The 22,761-nt window shown below is 38.0% G+C and overlaps 3 protein-coding genes across 3 annotated transcripts in view; 1 reads left to right on the top strand and 2 right to left on the bottom strand.

Annotated features, from left to right (window-relative positions):
* The window catches only part of MFN1 (mitofusin 1), a 32,022-nt gene extending 24,556 nt beyond the window's left edge, over positions 1 to 7,466 (top strand). The window contains exons 15-18 of the mRNA XM_034999333.1: positions 129 to 281; positions 1,692 to 1,888; positions 4,439 to 4,573; positions 6,798 to 7,466. Coding sequence (XP_034855224.1) covers positions 129 to 281; positions 1,692 to 1,888; positions 4,439 to 4,573; positions 6,798 to 6,879 — 567 coding nt within the window. The 3' untranslated portion in view covers positions 6,880 to 7,466. The remainder of the gene's footprint in view (positions 1 to 128; positions 282 to 1,691; positions 1,889 to 4,438; positions 4,574 to 6,797) is intronic.
* Positions 809 to 1,325, bottom strand: LOC118006627 (NADH dehydrogenase [ubiquinone] 1 alpha subcomplex subunit 1-like). Its single transcript, XM_034999345.1, has one exon. The coding sequence runs from the start codon at positions 1,128 to 1,130 to the stop codon at positions 918 to 920; it is 213 nt and encodes a 70-aa protein (XP_034855236.1). The 5' UTR covers positions 1,131 to 1,325; the 3' UTR covers positions 809 to 917.
* A 1,844-nt stretch (positions 7,467 to 9,310) lies between the features above and the next one.
* The window catches only part of GNB4 (G protein subunit beta 4), a 57,997-nt gene continuing 44,546 nt past the window's right edge, over positions 9,311 to 22,761 (bottom strand). The window contains exons 9-10 of the mRNA XM_034999354.1: positions 15,452 to 15,668; positions 9,311 to 13,552 (exon numbers count right to left, since the gene is read on the bottom strand). Coding sequence (XP_034855245.1) covers positions 13,446 to 13,552; positions 15,452 to 15,668 — 324 coding nt within the window. The 3' untranslated portion in view covers positions 9,311 to 13,445. The remainder of the gene's footprint in view (positions 13,553 to 15,451; positions 15,669 to 22,761) is intronic.

The following is a 22,761-nucleotide window of genomic DNA, read 5'->3' on the forward strand; positions in this document are numbered from 1 at the left end:
ATTGGAGTCATTCTCTTTATAGATTTATTACTGTAATTATACAAGAAATACAATAGAACTTTATAAATGTAACTATTCCATTTGTAGTTGTTTAATTGTAATAATCCTTTTTTCCCCAACCTTATCAGCTCCCCAGATCTTTAGCCTCTACTCCCACTGCTCCAACCAATCCAGCAACGCCAGACAATGCATCACAGGAAGAACTCATGGTTACCTTAGTAACAGGATTAGCTTCTCTCACATCTAGAACTTCTATGGGCATCATCGTTGTTGGAGGAGTGGTAAGAAGTCCATTTTAGTATAATTAAAATTGGAATTTTTGCAAAGCTGTCTGCTAGATCACAAAAAGAAAGGTATATTTACTTTTATTTCCAGGATACTGTATAAAATGACATGAAAAGTTGTTGGTTAAAATTAGTGAATAAAGATGAGTTTCACAGGTCTAATCTTAAGTTTTTAAAAATAAAAATTTATTTATTTTAAAATTGTAATATAATTAACAACATAACATTGTATTCTAGGCACATAAGATAATGATTTGATATACATATATTGCAGAATGATTACCACAGTATACATTTTTAACAAATACTTTTTTTTCCTACTTTTTTTTTTTTTAAGATTTTATTTATTTTTTTAGAGAGCGAGCGAGAGAGAAACAGCATGAGAGGGGAGAGGGTCAGAGGGAGAAGCAGGCTCCCCCTTGAGCTGGGAGCCCGATGTGGGACTCGATCCCAGGACCCTGGGATCATGACCTGAGCCGAAGGCAGACGCTTAACCATCTGAGCCACCCAGGCGCCCTTTTTCCTACTTTTTTGTTGTTTTTATTATGTACTACATTCATACACTGCATAACCTTCTAGAAGGGGTAGATGAGTATGACTGAGTTATTTTTCATCAATCAGGAAAATGCTTCCTTAATCGATATTCTCCAAACCCTTTGACACATAGTAACGATTAACTCCAGAGACCCACCTGTCTCTTTGCATCAAACTCCACTGATATGGGTAATAGGCAACCCTTTTTTCTTTGCCCCCGTTACTGAACCTGTGGATGTGCGCCTTGGCTATGCCGGGGATGACCAAGCACACGGCCATGGCGCTGATCCCGGGCAGGATCTCGAACGACATCACAGCACGGTTGCCAGAGCCCAACAAATACTTCTTTAGGGAAAAAAAATACCACCAACCATCTAGTCCTTAAAACAATGCTTCCTGTTTTCACTTCATAGCACATAAAGAAATGATATTTGTACTTTGGAGTAACAAGAATGATTCAAATCCTTATGACCAAAGGGATCTGCCTGAAAGTATTAAACATTATTTTTTAGTAGTTTTTCTTAACTGTTAAAGTTTTTTTTTTTGACATCATTAACAACATAGGCCTTACTTGTTTTGGTTTTTAAAATCTCTGACCTAAAAAAAATACACATCCCTTTTTGAGATACATTATATCAACTTAGCAAATGTCTGGCAGGTTATAAAAATTCTTGCCTGATAGTTATGTACTGCTCCTTTTTCATCTTGATTGATTTCCACTTCAGATTTTCTCACAGAGAAGGAAATACATTTTTTTAAAATATGGATTTGAGTCAAAGATCTGTGGGGAGCTGATGAATTTGTTAAAATGCCTTAACGTACAATCTCCCTAGTGGTGATAGTCTTTCTCTAACCTGTGAATTTCTCCTACAGATTTGGAAAACTGTAGGGTGGAAACTCATATCTGTTTCACTAAGTATGTATGGAGCTTTGTATCTTTACGAGAGGCTAACGTGGACCACGCATGCCAAGGAGAGAGCCTTTAAACAGCAGTTTGTGAACTATGCAACTGAAAAACTGCAGATGATTGTTAGCTTCACTAGTGCAAACTGTAGCCATCAAGTACAACAGTAAGTTAAAAGATGTGTCTTTATTTTTTGTTTTTAAGGATTATTGATGTATGACGTGTAAAAAATGCATAAACAAGAGTGTAGCTCAAAAGAATTATCACAGTGTGAACACATTCTGTAATCACCACCAAGGTGAAAAAACAGAATGATATCAAACAAGTGGGATCAAAAATGTGTGATGGTGAGTGTAATTTATTTTTACTGTCACAGCCCAGAGTTACAAGTTTAAATTTTGTTGTTGTTGTTTGAGAAAGAGAGCTTGCGAGCAGGAGCCAGGGGTAGGGGCAGAGGAAGAGGGAGAAGCAGACTCCCCGCTGAGCAGGGAGTCCAACACGGGGCTCGATCCCGGGACCCTGGGATCATGACCTGAGCCACCCAGGTGCCCCACCGGATTTATAAGTTTAAAGGCATAATTCTTTTAGAACTCAAGAGAATTTTATAATATACTGGGGTCCACTAGTTTCTTTTATATATCTTAAAATTTGTTTCATTGATTTAATAAAAATACATAGAACTCCAATTAAGTCAATGCATAATACTCTATATTTGGATGCTGCTGAGAGCTGAATTAAAATGTTTTCTGAGCTGAAGATGATTGTGATTTAATGGAAGAAATACCATGTACATAGTTACAATAAAAGTTGAAAAGTGTTAAGTAATGTAAGTGGTAAGTAAGCCTCATAATACGAGGCTCTAGAATTTTATTTTTTTATTATTATTTTTTAAAGATTTTATTTATTTATTTGACAGAGAGAGACACAGTAAGAGAGGGAAGACAAGCAGGGACAGAGGGAGAGGGAGAAGCAAGCTTCCCGTGGAGCAGGGAGCCTGATGCGGGGCTCGATCCCAGGACCCTGAGATCATTACCTGAGCCGAAGGCAGGCGCTTAACAACTGAGCCACCCAGGCGCCCTGAGGCTCTAGAATTTTAAATCATGAAGGATAGTGGGTCAAAAAAGACTTCCCACAGGAAGAGTAGCCTAATGAGTTTTAAATGTGTGGAATAGGAAGATGTAGGCAGAGGAAACACCCCAAACCAAAAGAAAGAAAATAGTGGGGAAAGAAATGTGTTTGGAAACATGAGAAAATTTCAGTGTGGTAGATGTGTATATGAGGGGGGTACATTCGAATATAAACCTAATACTAGGACAGGAGCTTGGATATTTGGGAGTCCTGGGAGTGATGTCTTTGACATTTAGCTCTAGAACAAATAACTGCAGTGGTATGGTGTATTGAATGGTTTAGGCTAAGGAGACAAGAGTTGCAGGGAGATTAAACTTTCAGACACAAGATCAAAGCCTGTACTGACATAGTTAGAGCTGCAGAGAATGGAAACAATGAGGGCACAGATTGGAGGATATTTGCCAAATATTTATTGAGCTCCTGTCTTACACAGTAGGTTTTATTTATATTAAGATCTTTTCTCTAGTGGAGGTACCTAGCCCTCCAAAAGAAATCAGCTGAGGTTACATATGTAAAAACAAAGTTAATGAAGCTTTTCATTCACTTGATCATTTGTTAATTGCCTGCTGTGTGCTAATAAGTATGCTAGAGGTGGTTGTAGGAAATATAGATAACTAGATCTCTTTCTTAGAAGACTTTACATCCTTATGGAGGCAGCCTTGAATAATTACTCAGGTAAAATAATACTAGCTAAATGTTGATTTAATGAAATATGAAAATAATGAAAGATGCTTAAGTTGTCTAATATTGATATATGGTGGAATGGGTTGAGAATGGATAGGAAAAAAGACCATGGGAAATATGAATATACACAGGAGAATAGTTGCAGAGAAAAATAAGTCAGTTAATCGTATTCCAGAGGTACTCACATACTAGGCATGCTCCCAGTTGCAAAAATAACATGTTTGCCAAAGCTACCATATTAACTGGCACACAAATTAAGTATAGCCCTTTGGTTGTAGAAACATGGTTCAGTATTGCTATGATTTAAAGTATTTTTTTGTCTAAGTCACATAAGCTCATGAAATTTTCTTGCCTGTTCTCAGTAATTGTTATTTCTGTAGACAAGGGACGAGTGAGGCTTATTGTGCTTTTGAAGAAATACACCCATCTCATGCCTTTTTATAGCTTATTTATATTCACAACCACATATTAGAGGTTGATACTGCCTGTTGAGCATTTGTCTTGAGGCCAGATGAAATTAAGCCTACAAGTGCCATACCCTCCCTCATAACATTCTTAACAGTGTTCTTTGATATCTTATGTTTTAGGTATATTTTAAACTTGAAATCTTTCTATATAAGCTTTAAATTAAAGCTTCGTTCATTTTTTTTTGAAGATTTTTTATTTATTCACTTGAGAGAGAGAATGAGATAGAGAGAGAGAGCATGAGAGGGGGGAGGGTCAGAGGGAGAAGCAGGCTCCCCGCTGAGCAGGGAGCCTGACGCGGGACTCGATCCAGGGACTCCGGGATCATGACCTGAGCCGAAGGCAGTGGCTTAACCAACTGAGCCACCCAGGCACCCCAAAGCTTCGTTCATTTTAAAAGACATTCATGACTGCTGAAAAAATCATTTTTTATTTTAAGGGAAATGGCAACCACTTTTGCTCGCCTATGCCAACAAGTTGATATTACACAAAGACATCTGGAAGAAGAAATTGCTAGATTATCCAAAGAAATAGATCAGCTGGAGAAAATACAAAACAGTTCAAAGTTCTTAAGGTATTTAAACCTTTTTTCCCAATAATACGAACATTTATTGGTCTAATTACCTGAATATAATTATGTAAAATTACTAGTGAATTTGTATTAAAACTTTCTACATTGGCTTAAATTATTATTGTCCATATTCCATATGCTTTCCATTTTCAGTGAAACCTAATTTCAACAAGAAAAAGCAAATCTAAAAAGATTAAAAGGAATTTTTTAGATCTTTATCTAAAACTTTAAGCCATACTAGTCCCCATTCAGAGCAGAAGTTTTATAATTAAAAGTGCAAGGTTTTTGTTTTTGTTTTTTTTAAGATTTATTTTAGAGAGTGGGTGCGTGCTTGCACACTTGTACCACCTGTGTGAGTTGGGGGGTGGGGCGGAGGGAAAGAATCTTCAAGCAGACTCTCTGCTGAGCCAGGAGCCTGATGCAGGGCTCAGTCCCAGGACCCATGAGCTCATGACCTGAGCCAAAACCAAGAGCTGGGCACTCAACTGACCGAGCCACCCAGGCGCCCCCAAAATGTGAGTTTTTAGTCCTGTGTATTCAAGACCCTTAACTTCCATTTTCATTGGGGGACTGTTGGGTGTGCTTAAATTTGAAGTAACAGAAGTAAACAAGATATCCTAACGCGCAATTCTTTGGTTTAATATTGACTTCTCATGGATTCTGTGGGGTCTAAGTAAAGTTTGCCTTTGGGAACCTGACCAGGAGTGTCACATGAGGTGACTACTTCTTTTTTTTTTTTTTTTTAAACGTTTTATTTATTTATTCTTGAGAGTCAGAGAGACAGAGAGGCAGAGGCAGAGAGAGAAGCAGGCTCCCCGCCTAGCAGGGAGCCCGATGCGGGACTCGATCCCAGGACCCTGGGATCATGACCTGAGCCGAAGACAGACGCTTAACCATCTGAGCCACCCGGGCGCCCAAGGTGACTACTTCTTGGTAGTTCCTGACTTTCAGCTTTTACCCCTTAGCTAGCTCACCAAGTAGCAGTAAGTGTCAGTTAATTCCTGCTGCCGTTTACCAGGGCGTGTGCTACATACAGTTGCCCATGTAAGAGCAGCTTGCAGTGTCTCCAAATTGAGCTAAATTTTGGGACATACATCTAAAAAACGTGCAGTCGAGTCTATCCACGGTGTCTTAATCTGATCCGCAGTGACATTTGTCATCGCTCCTCAATTTCATAATCTCTGGAAAAGACAACCGCCTGTCACTTAGACCCCAACCTCCTTATACATACAAACACACCCAAATAAATTTCTTTATTCCGTTCCGCCTGTTTTAAGCTAGATCATCTCAATGTCTTTCAAATTTAGTAGAATTTTTTTTTTACTTAGGTGTTTTTTTTAGTAGTGTTTCATCTTGTTAGAGTAAAATGTAAATGGTACTATTGGCACCTGCTGTAGCTGTTTGATTTTGACAGGACTGACTTGGGTAAGTATGAATAGTTTTGATCTGCTAATCCTTTTCCTAACAGAAAAGTTTAAAATAACAAATACCATAATGTTTAGAACCTCCATTGTTACTAGATTAGGCTCAGAGATTCAGATAAAATTTAATTTACCTCATGCTTCAGGACAGTTGCCTGAAGACGCATACAGTGGAGTCCATATGTACATTAACTCATATGACCTTGACCATATGCACCGAGCAACAGTACAAGACCAAGAGAAAAGAGAGCAGCTCATTCAAGTATGTGCGTGCCCTGGCATAGTATGAGAATGGGAGACACAGTCTGTGTTCCTCTGTCAGTGTTAGTTCCTGTTTTCCTCTTGTTAGGGTATTTGGCTGCATCAGGTATGATTCTAGTATTAAAAAAACTTTTGGTATACCATGGTCCTTTGACATCTGACAGCTACTTTATGTATACAGAAAATGTTATTCTACACTATGTGCTTAACTTAAAGGGGAATTCAAGGACAGTTAGGACTGGACTTAGAATATAACTCCCATGTAAGGTAACAGGACTCCGTTGTCTCTTAGGCTTTTCATTCTTAAGTTTTTGGTTTTTATCTCAGTGTACCTTTTTAAAGTTCTGGACATTGGATTCTGTGTTTACAGCAAAGCTATAATAGCATATATACATACTCTTAAAAGGTTGATAATAGTTTAATCTGAGTTCAGATATTAGAGCAGCACCTGACTAGTGATTTTCTTAAGATTGGATGGAATGCATTTTTTTCTCATTGGCTTTTATGATAATTAGATTGGTGTTTTATTCATTTTTTTAAATTAGAAATAAAGCTGTTCAACTTGAAAATGAGCTGGAGAATTTTACTAAGCAGTTTCTACATTCAAGCAAGGAAGAAGAATCTTAACAGAGATTGCTTTGGTGATCATCATAGGAGAAAATGGAACTTGGAAGACTGGGGACAGTTGTTTATGAAATGACTTTAAATATGAATTATACTAACTGTACCTAAATTGCAAATCCTTGTGTAGATTCTGGTAATGATCTGTCTCAGGGTGTTTGCATTTCTGAAGAGTGTTATGATGTATTTTTAGTTTTAATTTTGGGTAAAGAAAAGGCTAAATTGTGTTTAAAATGATGAATTAGTTAAAAGCAACAGAACCAACTATGTGACCCCTGAGGGGTGGGGCCTCATTCTTAATTAGGGCTCTCTTTGTTTTTGATTCTGAAAAACTCTGCTTCCTGGCATCCAGGAGTTAGAGAATGCTCCTTTCATCTTAAAACTAATTTTTGATGCCTACCTTAATGGGAATAGTCATTTGTTTTTTGTTGTTTTATAAACTGTATTGCTCTATCAAGGAGGAGTGTGGAATGTTCTTGAGTATATTGTTTATGCAAGTTACAATCACTTTTGCCGTCCTGGCAGGTATGTAAACCACTAATATACTGTTTTTACTCCCTCTTTTTTCCCATTAAAACTGATGTAAAATAGTATAAAGGTTTGGTATCATAAAGTCTCTCATAAAAGTATCGGGGTCTGAATAGTTTCTAAAGAAACATTTTCCGCTTCAACTAGGATTAGGGCAAGGAAACCTTTCTACTCAGTTTTAGGAATAGTTTGATAAAAATAGCTAAAGATATGGGAGCTCTGAATTTTCGGTGGTTATGGTCATGAACAAATGTTATTCTTCAGAAGGTATTCGCCAAGGATACTGCTGGACTGTCCCTCTGGGTGGCCTTTATTTTTATTGAATGAATTTGCCAGGGCACTGTTAATACTAAATTTTTAACAGTGAAATGTTCATGAGTTCAAGTACTGTGTCTGTTTCTGTGTAAAAATTAATAGAAACTTATTTAGAAACATAAAAAATGGCATTCTAGGGCTTTGCTACGCAAAATGTAGTCTGAGGATCACCAAAGCAGCAGCATCTAGATGCTTGTTAGATGCATGACGACAGTGCATTTGGCCAGGGATGGTTTCTGCTTCTCCACAGAGCAATACCATGTTAGGTTCTTTTATATCCATAATACTCGATATGTCCTTTCTTGTGCCTTCAAGGCTCCTGGATGCCACTCAGTCTTTTCATAGCAGGTGCAACACTGTTTTCCAGGATGTTTTAAGGAGAAAATTACATTACTTAGGTCACAGAAGCCTTTCAAAAATATGTTTTTATGCAGATCATATACTGGGATACAGTATTAAAATCCAAAAACTAGTTTATAGCTTTGGTTGTTGCTTTATAACCAAAAAACAGTACAAGCTACCAACAAATGGAATTAGGTAGCAACTGCCACGTGAAAAACTGATGTCTAAGACTGGGTACTGCGAATTTAGGTTACAAGTTTAAGACCTTAATCTTTATGTGAAAGTACTTGGACTTTTTGAAATAGCATCGTGGTTTGGTATCACCTCCTTAGTAGTAGTACAGTGGCTGTCAAAGTTTGGTCCCTGGATTAACTGTACATCACTTGTGAACTTCTGAGAAGTGCATACTGCAGGGTCTCCCCCTGACCTACTGAATCCAGTAGTGTTGCAGCCTGTTTTAACAAGCTGTCCAGGTGATCCTGAGACACACTCAAGTTTGAGAACTACTGAAATAGTGATTCTGGTATAGTGAAGCTACAGTAAGTTCTGCAATACCAGTTTGAATGCAGTTCCACCTGATCAAGTTTGAGAATGCATGAATGTTGGAAACGTAACACTAAAATAATGAAACCCAACCTTTAGGCCTGCAGATCTTTGCACCTCTGACTAAGCCCATGAATTATACGGGAATTATGTAATTCACAGCTGTAGTTCAAAGTTGTTGCACATACTTGATGGTTTACTATATATGTTTGCAGGATTATTTATAACTTTGTATAACCGTAAACTTTTTACAGAACTACATTTTTATAAGTATGCAAGGTGAAAATAAAACTTGTTTGCCTGATAGTTGATAAATGTAGCATTTATACTGGCAGTGAGTTTTAATCTTCATGTTTGCAGTAGGCATGTACAGTATCTTGGGTAGACTGGCTCATGCACCTAGCCAAGTAAGGAAGTTCCCTCGCAGCAGCCTTTTAACAGTAGGTAGCATTCATAGTGGTAAGGAGTAGGTTAAGGAAAGGAAAAAGGCTTGGAGTTTACTTCTGAGGCTTAATTTTTAGTGTGATTAAGATTTTATTTATTCATTTCAGAGGGGGTGGGGTGGGGGGAAGCAGAGGGAGAGGAAGCAGTCTCCTCACTGAGCAGAGAATCTGAGCGATGCGGGGCTCAATCCCAGAACCCTGGAATCATGATCTGAGCTGAAAGCAGATGCTTAACCAACTGAGCCACAAAAACACACTACATGAAATCTGGTTAAAAGCACTTTATTGATTACAATATCAATTCACAGCAACATTTCACAGAGCTATTGTACAAATAAAGGAATGAGTCATTGTGCAAGAAAGATCCAAGAATACTATTAAATCATGGTACAAGTCCATAGTTTGGCTTAAAGCTTTTATGAGCTTTAATCTACGTTCACCTTGCCCATAGTCCTACTACTGACATTCAAAGTCAATTGGCTACAAGTTTGTAGAAACCACTGTAGGTGAAGAAAAACATTTTAATCAGCTTTAAAAACCCACTTCTATGTGGATGCCTTTGGATAAGAATATGCGAATCCAAGTGTTCAGATGCTTTGAAAACAATAGAGCACCATTGTGTAAAAGACAAAAGGCTTGAAATATCTACCAAGTATCACTGAAGTTCAATTAAAAAATAAATACTATATGATGTAAGATTTTGTGGGGGACACTTAACACCAGCTGAAACACATAACCAGGTTTTTCATGATGCTGCATTATAACTATTTTATAGGATCAGTAATTGGATTTAAGAAAAAAGACTTAGGAAATTTTATCAACATGCAAACAAATCTGCTAAATACAAGGTGTACCATCAATCTGTGACTAATAAACTTTTAAAAGATGCACTGCTAGCTTAGACATTCAACTACAAACCATTTTAATGAGTACCTATTGTAAGCAGTATTTTTAGATATACCACAGAATTTAAGGCAACTCAAAATGAGCAGGAGGAAAAACTAGTAAATATGAAACATAATACACCTAAACAATCTAATTTAAAATACCTATTTTTTTCATTGTGCTACTCTTTCTCACAAGAAAGATGGTCTAACCTTTGAGGGTGTTCTAAAAAATTCTAACAGAGTTTAAAATTTTGCTTTCCACAATGGCAAAAGGGAAATTTGAAGCTGAACACAGTACTTGATTTAAAAGCAAAAATTTTTAAGCATGACTTATACCCTAAAGATTCTAGAGAGAATATTGTGAAAATGGTAGGCCCATTTAGAAGGCCCATTTAGAAGATTGTTTAATCAATTTCCATAAGTTTAAACATCAACAGATAAGCCACAAGTATTCACTTGCCTTGTAATTTAAAATGTGAAACATTCAACAGTAACCAAAGCATAAATTTCCCTGAATGTTTTCACTTTTAAAAAGGTTAATAACAATTATTAAGTCTAAGACCTCAATACTGTTGGAGAAGGCCAGTTATAATATTGGCACAGTATATTTTAGCAATAAAAATTTCATTGTCACCTGGAGAAGGCAAGATCCATTTCTCTTAATAGGTTAACTTTAAAATTGCTTAACACGTTCCAGAAGCACCTACATCCGTATGTCTAGGATACCAGTTTACTATCATCATGCAGTATCAGTTCAGCTGAGTCTACATTAAAATAAGGAGAACGGCCTATTAGACTCTTAGAATTGAAATACTAAGCCCAAATTTTTGCCTCTGTGAAGATGAACTCAGTGTGGTGCATGGGACCATGGGATCCAAACTAGAAAAATCTGAGTGAGGGAGGGAGAGGCCTTGGATATTCAGTCTAAACCTCTAATACAGCTGCCAAAAATGAGGCCTGCCTGTCCATCAAGGTGGAGAGGTCTTTGCTATCAGCTTTTGGGACGATCTGCGGATCCACAGGGCAATCACTATCACTCTTTTTAGAAAAGAATATGTTCTCTTAAATTATTCTTGCCAGATCTGAAAAAACCACTCTTTAGGAAGTGATTAAGGAATCTATAAGTAAACATGCTGAGGCATATTATGTTTAATGTTTCTTATAAGGTAAAAGAAAACACGCACCAGATAAATGCAACAATCCTGATGCGAATTCTTTAAAACTGTACAGTAGTACTATATTACTCTTACTGGTTAAAAGTCTTAATGCTCAACACTTGAGACTATCAGCTGAACTCAAACTGCAAGTAAATGTATTTAGCAATTGGAACCTATATTACTAGAGAGCAAAGGTTTAGAAGTAAGTTAATGTGGTAATGAGGTCACCATTTGGTCATATGTATATAGCCACAACAGTGGTTGGGTCTTAGTTGCCTACTACACATTTAACTATGGGACTGCTTTTAAGCTTATCTACAAAGACTAACTCATTCTATCAACATGCTTAAGACCATGGATTTTCTTGTAGTCTGTGCCTCTCTGACAAAATTATCTTGTTATTAGAATAACTTTCAAAGAGGAAGAGATACTCTCATATATACATTATGTGGCTATTTTGCACATGGCAGAGTGCTTTCTTCAACAGGATTTTGGAATGAATTGCTGAGCTACACGGCAAACCCTCACCTTCTTGGGAAATGAGTATGTTCCTTTAAAATATTCTTGCCTTACCTCAAAGAGCTATTCTTTATGAAATGACAGTCCACAACATTAACTGCAAAAAAAGTTCACAGAAATCTTGTATGTGTTTATAAGTACACATTCATGCCTGCCATCTACAATATATTTATATTTTTGGTCCTATATCTTAATCTTTACCCACTTCCTTTTTATTATCAGCTATCTTAAAACTGATACAGACTTCATTATAGTTGATGCACTTACTAGCACAGTCACAATATAAAAATGAAAATTCACAAGTGAAATTTGGGGAGTACTTAGATTAGGGTTACATGTGATCATAAGTTGAGACCTATCTCAATAGTAATGAACATGGTTCACTAAATTACAAAAATAATGAACTTCTCTATATGAGAATAGTCCATGACTTCACCATCAAGCAAGACTAAATCTTCTACTGTCAATCATTTAGCTTTAGTTATAGGGGAGAAGTATCTTTGTTTAAATTGGGGAGGGGCAATCTAGTAATAGACACATTATATCATTGACAAACAGGAATTGCTTAGTACTTTCCTCTGACTCCTTTAAAGATTGCTCTTGGAATTTTTCTTTTGGCTGTAAAGTGGAGTCACTTGGATCTAAGCATTCTTTTTTGCAAAATCACTTAGAAACCATTATTTTGTGCCAAGAGAAGAATTACAGAAGTACAGAAGAGCAAAAAGTCTGAATATTTCCTTTTTTAAATTTAAGTCACAGATATATAAAATCTGAATTAATATAAACTATTTGAACATAAATTCATAAAGCTACCTCACTACACTAACTAATCAACTCTAGTGACTGGTTAGATATTAACGCTTCTTTTTCAACAACATAATGCCATCACGTATTTCCCATCTACATGTGTATCAAGGGAGAACACTGGGGAAAATTCTTCAGATGCAAGGACAATCCAAACGTTAATCTGAAATAATGAGTGTGCCCTACAAACTCAGTTCTAGAATATGACATCACTAGGAAAGCCCAACTATTTAGAGGGCTACTCAAAGTGTCATTTGATCATAACCAGATTTTTTAAACGTCAAGAACCGTTTTTATGCAATTACTGCTGTCTAACTATTAATATAATGAGTTTATGTATGTCTAAAATTTCAGAATGAAATCTCGATTCCCTGGCCTTCAGATTATCTCCCCCTCCAAGGACTGAAAATGAGCACTTATTTAAATTCATAGGATGGCAAAGGATGCACCAGAAACTAATGATATTCAACAGAGACTGCCCTCAGAGGTACCTAGGCCTGTGAGCATTCTTAAACATTAAGCAACCAGGAGCTCTTTTAGGTTAAAAAGGAAGGTCAGAAATCAAGGAAACCTTCTTCAAACATAAGTACACATACATATGGGATCACTTCCATCTATTACTGTGCCTACTTCCTCCATTACAAAACTCAAAAATGTGGTATTTCTTATGTATAAAGTTAAAAATGTAGGTCTTAAAAAATGCAAACACAATCAAACATGATAAACAGCTATAATGTGTACATTCTGTCCTACACAAAGAAAATAGTTTGAGTACAAGCAAAAATTCATCAAGGTTAAATTAGCTCAACTCCTCAAGTTAATGCACTGGTCCTTTTGATCTCAGCAAGCACCCTTGCCTTTTTTTTTTTTCTTCCCCACTTGTTTTGTAGCTTACTGAAATATTTTTGTATATAATAATCTCAATAGAAAAATCTTCACCTGCAAATATAAGGTAGAGTTTTCTTCTCACAGCGATAGGCTGTAGCACTGATTTCTCCAGATCGCAACGGAGAACAGAAAACCTGTACGCACTATTAATTCCAGATTCTAAGAAAACTGTCCCAAGAGCCTGTTGCTACAGCCATGCCATCATCTGTTACACCTAAACAGCTGACACGGTTATCATGACCAGCAAGAACACCTGAAAAACAAAAGTTCAGTAAAAAGTTAACAACAGGCAACCTTCAGAATTAAACAAGTATATGCATAAAAGATCTAGAAGGGTACTTAAAACCTAAACGGGGAGCCTGGGCACCAGGGGTAGCTAGATATGTGAGCAAAATACAATTCTTTGCATTACATGCATTTTTGACACCTACATCGGCCTCATGCTTATCACTTTTGAAATATTTTATAGTCATGCTTGGTTATATCTAGGAAAAGAGATGTATACTTTATTCTACATCTCTAATTAAAGTTCATGATCCGACAGCTGTTGCCACTGCTGTTCTCAAAACAAAATTTCAAATGCAGTTCAGTGAAGCAGTCTTTCACCACAAGAACAGTAAGGATGTTAAGAATGAAGTTGCCTGACATCACCACTTCCAAAAATACCAAATTAGTTTATGTACTTTGCTCTGTTAAACAGCTAACACTGCAATGTTTTGATTCTAACTTTGGTTATAACCAACTCATCTAGTTTTAGTTCTGTAAAAGTTAAATTCATTTGATATTCAGATCACCACACAAGATAAAATGAATATTCCCAAATAACTGCAAGGAAAATGAGAAATGTGAAGATCTATAAGAAAAATTGGAATATATTAAATTCAAGAATTTTTTTCTTTAATAAACTGTGTTTGAGTTTGCAGTATCTCTAGATAATGAAGCAAAATCATTTTCACTCAACTTCAGGAACATAATCTTGTCTCTTAATATTCTCTGTAGTACATCCGGCACAGCAATGTTTGGCAACAGGCAAACGTACAACTACAGTTGAAATAACAAAAAATGAGCATTGTGACTAAATACTCCTAGTCACATTGGAAAGGAAAATGAATTAGCAACTCACAAGTCGCCATTCAATTTTACTGTGAAACGTATCCAGTTGAGCCAACTTGAAAACAAGCAGCTGTACGCAAAGCAAAACTAACTCAAGCATATGCTAAATTACGGAAAACACACACATTCTAATTTTGTTATGGATACTAATTGATTCAATCCAGGCAAAACACCTAATACCTCTTTAAAGAAAAGTCCTAATTGTGTAAACACTGACTGACATTCTCAATAAAATCCACTCTACATGGGAAACAGAAGATAGGAAGGATGTGGCTGCGGTGGGAGGAGAGATGTTAAAGCTGAACCCTCAACAGAGAACACCAAGAAGTTAAAAAAAAATCAATGACTCATTCGAATGGTTTTAAAACTTCCAGACAGTGTCTGTTGAGGGTCCAGCTTTAACACCCTCTCCCACCGCTCCCCAGTGTGGATACTAATAAACCACGTTGGGAGTGCGCACAGCACACAAATCAAGTGATAGCAAGAGAGGCATGTTACCTAAAGATCTGGAAGTAAATACCTAGGAGCTACCTTTGGGAACAGGAAACAGGCGCTGTGGCCAGCGGACTGCTGTTTTGGTAACAAGCCATGTAGCTGTGTGATTCCATATGCATAATACTGATTCTAAAAAATACTTAAAAATCACTCTGTGGAAGCTGTTATTCCTGACAGTCTCCGCGGTGACCTGCTACACTCGCTAGTATTCTGGCAGCTACGGGGGAGAGCTCAGGGCTGAGGTTTGGAAAGGGGGGCTGTGTCCTGTCCCAGACAGGATCCGCTCCAGAAGGAAGAGGATTCACAGCCGTTACAGTGCTTCCTGTCAGGTTAGAAGAAACTCCACACTGAATTAAGACTCAAAAACTTACCAAACAAGAAGATATTCTAGAACCAGATGTCCCTGCTCTTTACAAGATGGGAACGTCACTATGGACCACGGACGAGAACTGCCAGGGTGCCCTTCCCCGCGGCTGCGAGGTGTCCGGGGAAGCTGCCCGTGTTTCCTGACAAAATCCAAACCTACCGTGACCTCTTTACCAACCTGCACGATCTCCTTTTAGCGTGTCCCACACGTTACAGTTGAAGTCATCATAACCAGCTAACAGGAGGCGCCCGCTTTTTGAGAAAGCCACGGAAGTGATGCCACAGATGATGTTGTCGTGCGAGTACAGCAGTAACTCCTGGTCTGCGCGGAGGTCAAAGAGCCGGCAGGTGGCGTCATCAGAGCCCGTGGCAAAGGCATAGCCACTTGGGAAAAACTAAAAGCAAAGGAACACACATTTATTCCACACAAGTCTACAAAATCCACGTGAGGCAGTGTGATAAGACTCTGGGTGAGACAGACCTAGATTTGAACTCCAACCTGGCTTCTTCCCAGGTGAGAAACGTTGGGCCCTGAAAATTCTTCCACACTTCAGGCCTGAGTTTCAGAGTGTTGGTGAGGATGGAATGAACTAACATGCAAGGTCCATGGCTCAGCACAGAGCAAGTACTCACTAAAGACTGGCTCTCTTCCTCCATACGGCTTATTAAAAGATTTGAATCAAACATTACTGTTTACAGAATTTATATATGTGTTGTCTTAAACATTCCAAAATCCCATCATCCATCATGAGAAATAAATAGGAAACATTTTATAGAAGAGAACATAAATCATCCCAGTTAGGCTGGGTATAAAGTCAAGCTAGGAGTAAACTATGCATTATTAGTTTGTGAATCCCCTTTTCTCAGAACCTAGCACTACTCAACATTTTTTTTTTTTTTAACAGTTTTTTTCATGTATCTTTTGGTCATCTGTATTACTTTTGTGAACTGATTCTTCATGACCTTTGCTTATTTTCTACTATGCTGTTAGTACTTGATTTGCAGGAATAACAAATAGAAATTTTTTTTACAGATTTTAGTTAGTTTTTTATTTTTATTTATTTTTCTTAAAGATTTTTTTTTTCATTTATTTGACAGAGAGAGAGAGACATTTCAGCAGTCAGAAATACAAACCCAAAATCTGGATGCTATTGTCAATAAATGGTCTTCAGAAATTGCTATCAGAATTCCTAGAGTCTGTAGATATATTTTTTAAAGATTTTATTTATTTATTTGACAGAGAGAGACACAGCAAGAGAGGGAACACAAGCAGGGGGAGTGGGAGAGGGAGAAGCAGGCTTCCCGCTGAGCAGGGAGCCCAATGTGGGGCTCAATCCCAGGACCCCGGGATCATGACCTGAGCCGAAGGCGACACTTAACGACTGAGCCACCCAGGCACCCCTATAGTTTTCTTTTTTAAAACTATAAAGCAATATTTCATTTTTATGTAGTCAAATTTATCTTTCCATTTGAGATTTCTTCCATTGTTGTAATGAGTAAGGTCCTTTCTCAGGCTTATTAGCTGATGTTCAATTATATCTTTTTCTATTTTTTTTTTAAGATTTATTTGAGAGAGAGAGAGAGCACGAGTGCAAACATGAGTTGGGGGGAGGGGCTGAGGGAGAAGCAGACCCCCTCCTGAGCAGGGAGCCCGATGGGACTCAAGCCCCGGACTCCAGGATCATGACCTGAGCAGAAGGCAGACACTCAACTGACTGAGCCACCCAGGTGCCCCTCTTTTTCCAATTTTTTTTAAAGTAATTTCATTTTTCACATCTTAATTTTTATCTATCCAGGATTTATTTGATATACAGCATTTAGTATAAGGATCTAACTTAATTTTCTTAATAGTCAAGTAATTGTCCCAGCTGTTGATTAATCATTTTACTGATTTTCTTGTTACATTTTTAATTCACTGAACTAATATACACAAAAATGTTAGTTTTGTCTACCCTTTCTTGTACCTGTACCACACTTTGTAAAAATCCTAACTTGATAGTAAATTTTTCTATCTGGCATGGCAAAATACTCATGGTACTCTGATTCAAATCAGTCTGTTTTCTCCCCCCCCCACTTCAATTTCACAGACATTTGATCAAGTTTCTTTTCTCCATATCCTTCTGACTCATCTCAAAAAAAAAAATCCACTTGGGTTTTTTTGAGGGAGAGGAAGAGAATCCCGGCAGACTCTCCCTGGACGTAGGGCTCAATCTCATGACCCTGAGATCATAACCTGAGCCGAAACCAAGAGTTGGACACTTAACGGACTGCACCACCCAGCCACCTGCCCTCCATGTGGGTTTTATTTAAAATTTGTATTAAGCCTAAAAATTAGTTTGAGGGATAGATGATTAGCTTATAATATGCAGTCTTCTCATTCAGGAAGATGGTATTTTTAAAAAGATTTTATTTTTTTAATTTAGAGAAAGCGAATGCAAGAGTTGGTGGGGGGAGGGAGGGAATCTTAAGCAGGCTCCGAGGTGGGGTTCCATCTCATGACCCAAGCTGACGCTTACCTGACTAAGCCACCCAGGCACCCCGGGATTATTTTTAAGTCATCTCTATGCCCAACAAAGGGCTTGAACTCACAACCCCAAGATCAAGAGTCACATGCTCTACTGACTGAGCCAGCCAGGTGCCCCAGGAATATTGATCTAAAAAAAAAAAAAAAAAATGTTTCCACAAAATTTTATTATAAAGATTCTACACATTTCTTGCTAATGTATGCCTCTTCCTAATTTCTGTTGCTATTCCCAATAGGATTTTCTTCCTTTCTGTTGTCTACCTGGTTATTATTGGGGTTTGTATATAAGACAGTTATTGATTTTATTGATTTTAAAAGTTTGTCGCCCAGAAAATACACCAAACTCTTTGTGATATCTAGATAGCCAGACTCTCTCACCTGCAAATAATGGTATTTTTTCTACTTTCTAATTCAGCTTTTATTTCAGTTTCGGGTCCAACTATACCAGCTGGAAGTTTCCGAACATTTGAAACAATGGTGATGGTATTATTGTCTTGTTACTTAATACAATGAGAATGCCTCCAGGGTTTTCACTGCTAAGAAGCCCCCCCACACTCACGATGATGGTGGAGGAAGGCAGTGCTAACAGGGTAACAGGTTCTCAGAAATGCAAGTACTTCTTATTTTAATGATTTTTAGGATGGTTCAAGCCTGGTCCCAGTGGAGATGGTTTTTCCACATCAAAAACAAGGAACTGCTTTTCCTTTTCAAATTCCCAAAAGGCTAAGGAACCTCTAGCCACCATTTCTTCTATCTACCAAGGATCCAATCATTAGTCCTCCCAGGCCACAGTGAAGTTTAGAAAGAAGGCCCTCAAGCAAGTGAAAGGCTTCACCAGACCCTTACTGCTACCTAGAGGCTATGATTTTGACCACTTTCTTCCACTGTAACAGCCAGCAAGATACTCTACATTGTTCCTTTGCAGAAGTCCAACAATACCATTTACATACATTTATCAGCATGTATGGGTTAAACCTGTTCTCTACCATGGACCGAAACAGAAGCTATACTCAGTAAAGGCCACCTAGCGCAGAACACCCAATCACAAAGCTCAGTGTATGGGGCACGGCTTGCCAACAGTCTATGTTTAAGACACAGGATGACCAGACATCCCGTTTTGTACAGGACAGTCCCCATTTATGCCTTTCTCCTGCGCAAAATTGTTAACAGCATTCTTTCACACTGAAAATTACACATTTCCGAGTTTGGATGATATATGATCACCTTACCAATATGATGAACTAGTTTTAATTTCCTGGGTGCTTAGGACGGCCCTAAGAGCTAGAGGGAATACTTGAATATAAAGTCTGCCAGATGCATTTAAAGAAAAGTGTGTGTGATGTTGGCTGTTCATTTAAGTTGGGTTTCTTTGGGTTTTTTTGTTTTTAATGACAGAGAAGCTTTCTAGTACTGAGTTTTTTGTTTTTTAAAAATGGGTGTTTGTTTTCTATCAGATACCTTTTGGTATCCAAAATACTGACAAAATGACTTGGTAAATTTTATTAATAGATTTCCTAATATTAAGTCATTTTTCATTCTTAGAATTAATTTTTACTTGATAATTTATTTTTACCTTGACACCTTGTTGGATTTGATTTGCTATAATTTTTCCTAAGATGCTTTTATCTAGTTTTAAGGGAGACCCTTTTCTTGTGTTTTGATGTAAGGGTTATGCTAGTTTAACACAATGAACTGGGAAACTTTCAGTCTTTTTCTGTGTTCAAAAACAGTTTTAATAGTACTGAAACTCTGTTCCTTCAAAGTATGGATTATTTGCCAATAAACTACATGGGTCTGAACATTTTCATAAAAAGTAGTTTTAAACTATCTAGTCAACAAACTGAGGGTTCTAGAGGGGAGAGGGGTGGGAGGATGGGTTAGCCTGGTGATGGGTATTAAAGAGGGCACGTTCTGCATGGAGCACTGGGTGTTATGCACAAACAATGAATCACGGAACACTACATCAAAAACTAATGATATATTGTACGGTGACATAACATAATAAAAAAATCATAATAAACTAGTCAAGTTTTCATTTATTGAGTCAGTTTTGGAAAACTGACTTAGAATTACCATGTTAAGTATTTTATGATTTTTAAAATTTTTAAAAAATAATAAAATAAAATAAAATCTTTTATATGTAATATAACCTTTACTATTCTTAATTTTATATATCTGCAATATTTATCCTTTTCTTTTTTTAAAGACTTTATTTATTTGACAGAGAGACAGCGAGAGAGGGAACACAAGCAGGGGGAGTGGGAGAGGGAGAAGCAGGCTTCCCGCAGAGCAGGGAGCCCGACGCGGGGCTCGATCCCAGGACCCCGGGATCATGACCTGAGCCGAAGGCAGACGCTCAACAACTGAGCCACCCAGGCACCACTTTATCCTTCTTAAGTTTACCAGAGATTTAGGGAGTCAAATCTTAGAGTATTTGAATTTTTTAATTTTCTAATAATTTTCTAGAAATAATTTTTTTTTAAGATTTTATTTATTTATTTGAGAGAGAGAGAGACATAGCGAGAGAGGGAACACAAGCAGGGGGAGTGGGAGAGGGAGAAGCAGGCTTCCCGTGGAGCAGGGAGCCCAATGCGGGACTGGATCCCAGGACCCTGGGATCATGACCTGAGCCGAAGGCAGACACTTAACGACTGAGCCACCCAGGCGCCCCTAGAAATTACAAAATTTTCTAAATATTTGTTCATTCAACATATATGCACTAAGCACCTACTGTATCATGCACAGTTCTAAATGCTGGTCTGGTGGTAAATGGAAGTCAACAAAACTGACAAAAATCTTTGTCTCCATGGAGCTTATATTCTTGTGAAGCAGACCATAAACATGAAAAGTAAATAAAAAATAAGCATGTTAGATCATGGTAAATACTAAGGAGGGGGAAAAAAAAAAAAAAAAAAGGCCAGGAAAAGAGCAAGGGCGCATGGGCAAAAGCTTAGAGTGTCCAGGGAAGACACTACTGAGAAGTAGGATTTACTGAAGAATCCCCCCCTCCAACCCTGCAGGAGGTGAAGTGATGGGATTCTGTTGGGAAGATCAGAGACATGGGGGTGGGGGGGCAGTAAGGGTGACAGTCCTGGGGTGGGGGTGGCAAGGAGCCCAGTGCGACTGAGGCAGAGGGACGACTGGGCAGTTCAGAGAGAGAGGGAAGCAGTGTAGGTCATGGGTGACCACAGGTCCACAGTCCCTAAGAGGCTGATATGAACCCCTCAGGATGGTTGTTTTTCAGAACTTATGGAATATGCTGTGTATTAAGAACAACTCCACTGGGCCCGAAGTAGCATGCTGTAATGAACACAACAGTGTGTCCAGTGACAGATACAGTCATCCTAAGTGGGGTAAGTAAAGACTATAAACCGCTCCTTGTTGCTCTGGTCAGGTTCTGCCACACGGTAAGTCTGCACTAAACTGAGGGGACGAAACGTTTTTCACAACTCTGGACATCAGACTTGCTGCTCAAGGCTGGACGGACCACAGCAAAGGGGCAGAGGGTAGATGGTGGAGGACCTGCTGGTTCAGGTAGAGGTTCTCACTTCAATCTGCATTTTTTCCTTTTGTCCTTAACCAGCTCCTTTCTCTCCCTCTCCTAGTGTGAACTGCTTTTTCCAAGTCCTGAGCTATTCACTTCAGATTATTTCTTTAGTGGCCTACTATGCGACTGGTTCTTATGTTTAAGAACGTATGTCCAGTGCAGGGTGCAAGGTTTATTCAGTCAACATTATTAAACTACATTATTTAAATCCTTCATCTTTTTTCTTGCCTACCTAGGGTATCAGGATGCCAAGGTTGTATATGAAAGTCTCCTACATAATGGTGTTTTGGATTCATTTCTCCTTGCGTTTCTAATGGCTTTGGCTTTCTGCACATTTCAATGTGACAGCTTCACCACGGACCATTTCTTGTTAACATAAAACTTCTCGTCTTATAGTTTGTATTTCAATTTTACTTTGTATAATAGAAATATAGTAATATTACTACAGATTTCTTTCAGTTTATCATTTGCCCACTCTTTTTCACCGTTAGCTTTCCTGGGCCATTTTGTTTTAGATGTAGCTCTTATAAACAACATATAGTTTGACTTAACAATGTATCTTTTAGGGTGCCTGGGTGGCTCAGTTGGTTAAGCGACTGCCTTCAGCTCAGGTCATGATCCTGGAGTCCCGGGATCGAGTCCCGCATCAGGCTCCCTGCTCGGCAGGGAGTCTGCTTCTCCCTCTGACCCTCCTCCCTCTCATGCTCTCTGTCTCTCATTCTCTCTCTCTCAAATAAATAAATAAAATCTTTATAAAAAAAAAACCAATGTATCTTTTAATAGTGGCAACCATTTACATGTATTGCCTTGAGTTATTATATGTGGTCTTAATTTCTTATCCTAGGTTATATTTACTGAAATATTTCTCCCCTGTCATAAAATAAGGCCTCTGATACTTAAAATTCCTGGGTCACAGTATTTCTCCCTCAACACTCAGCAGATATTGTTCAGAAGCCTTCCAGCCCTGTCTATTATGGGAAAGTGTGAGGCTAGCCTAACTTTTTTTTCATCTTTTGTATCCAGGTAATCTACCTTTTCATTTTGAATATTTCTAGAATTTTTTTGTCCTTATGTTTTGATATCTTAATTTCAAAAGGATAGGTCTATGTTGGTCTTTTTAAATTACTTTCATATACTGGGCAAGGCCCCTTAAATTGTTAATTTTTCAAAAATGAGCTAAAGAAAGAATTATACTTCTGCTTTCAGCCCAAATGGAGTTAACAGTGATTACATTTACCCCCATGCTGAAAAAAATAAAATAAATAAAATTGACAAAGTATATGAAACCTGGTTCTAAAGACACTGGCTATCAGTCAACAAAGGAGAGTGGTCCCTGAGAGACAGGACACACATGAGGTAAGCCCCGTAACTGCCCTAACTTCCTGCCTGGAGAAAGTTTACAGGTCATGGTGCTGGG

Source organism: Mirounga leonina, unplaced genomic scaffold (assembly GCF_011800145.1).
Source record: "Mirounga leonina isolate KUSES-001 unplaced genomic scaffold, KU_Mleo_1.0 Mir_115, whole genome shotgun sequence".
Lineage (NCBI taxonomy): Eukaryota > Metazoa > Chordata > Mammalia > Carnivora > Phocidae > Mirounga > Mirounga leonina.

Bases quoted from the DNA above. Each gene is read 5' to 3' on its own strand.
- LOC118006627 (XM_034999345.1), bottom strand. From the start codon at position 1,130: ATGTCGTTCGAGATCCTGCCCGGGATCAGCGCCATGGCCGTGTGCTTG.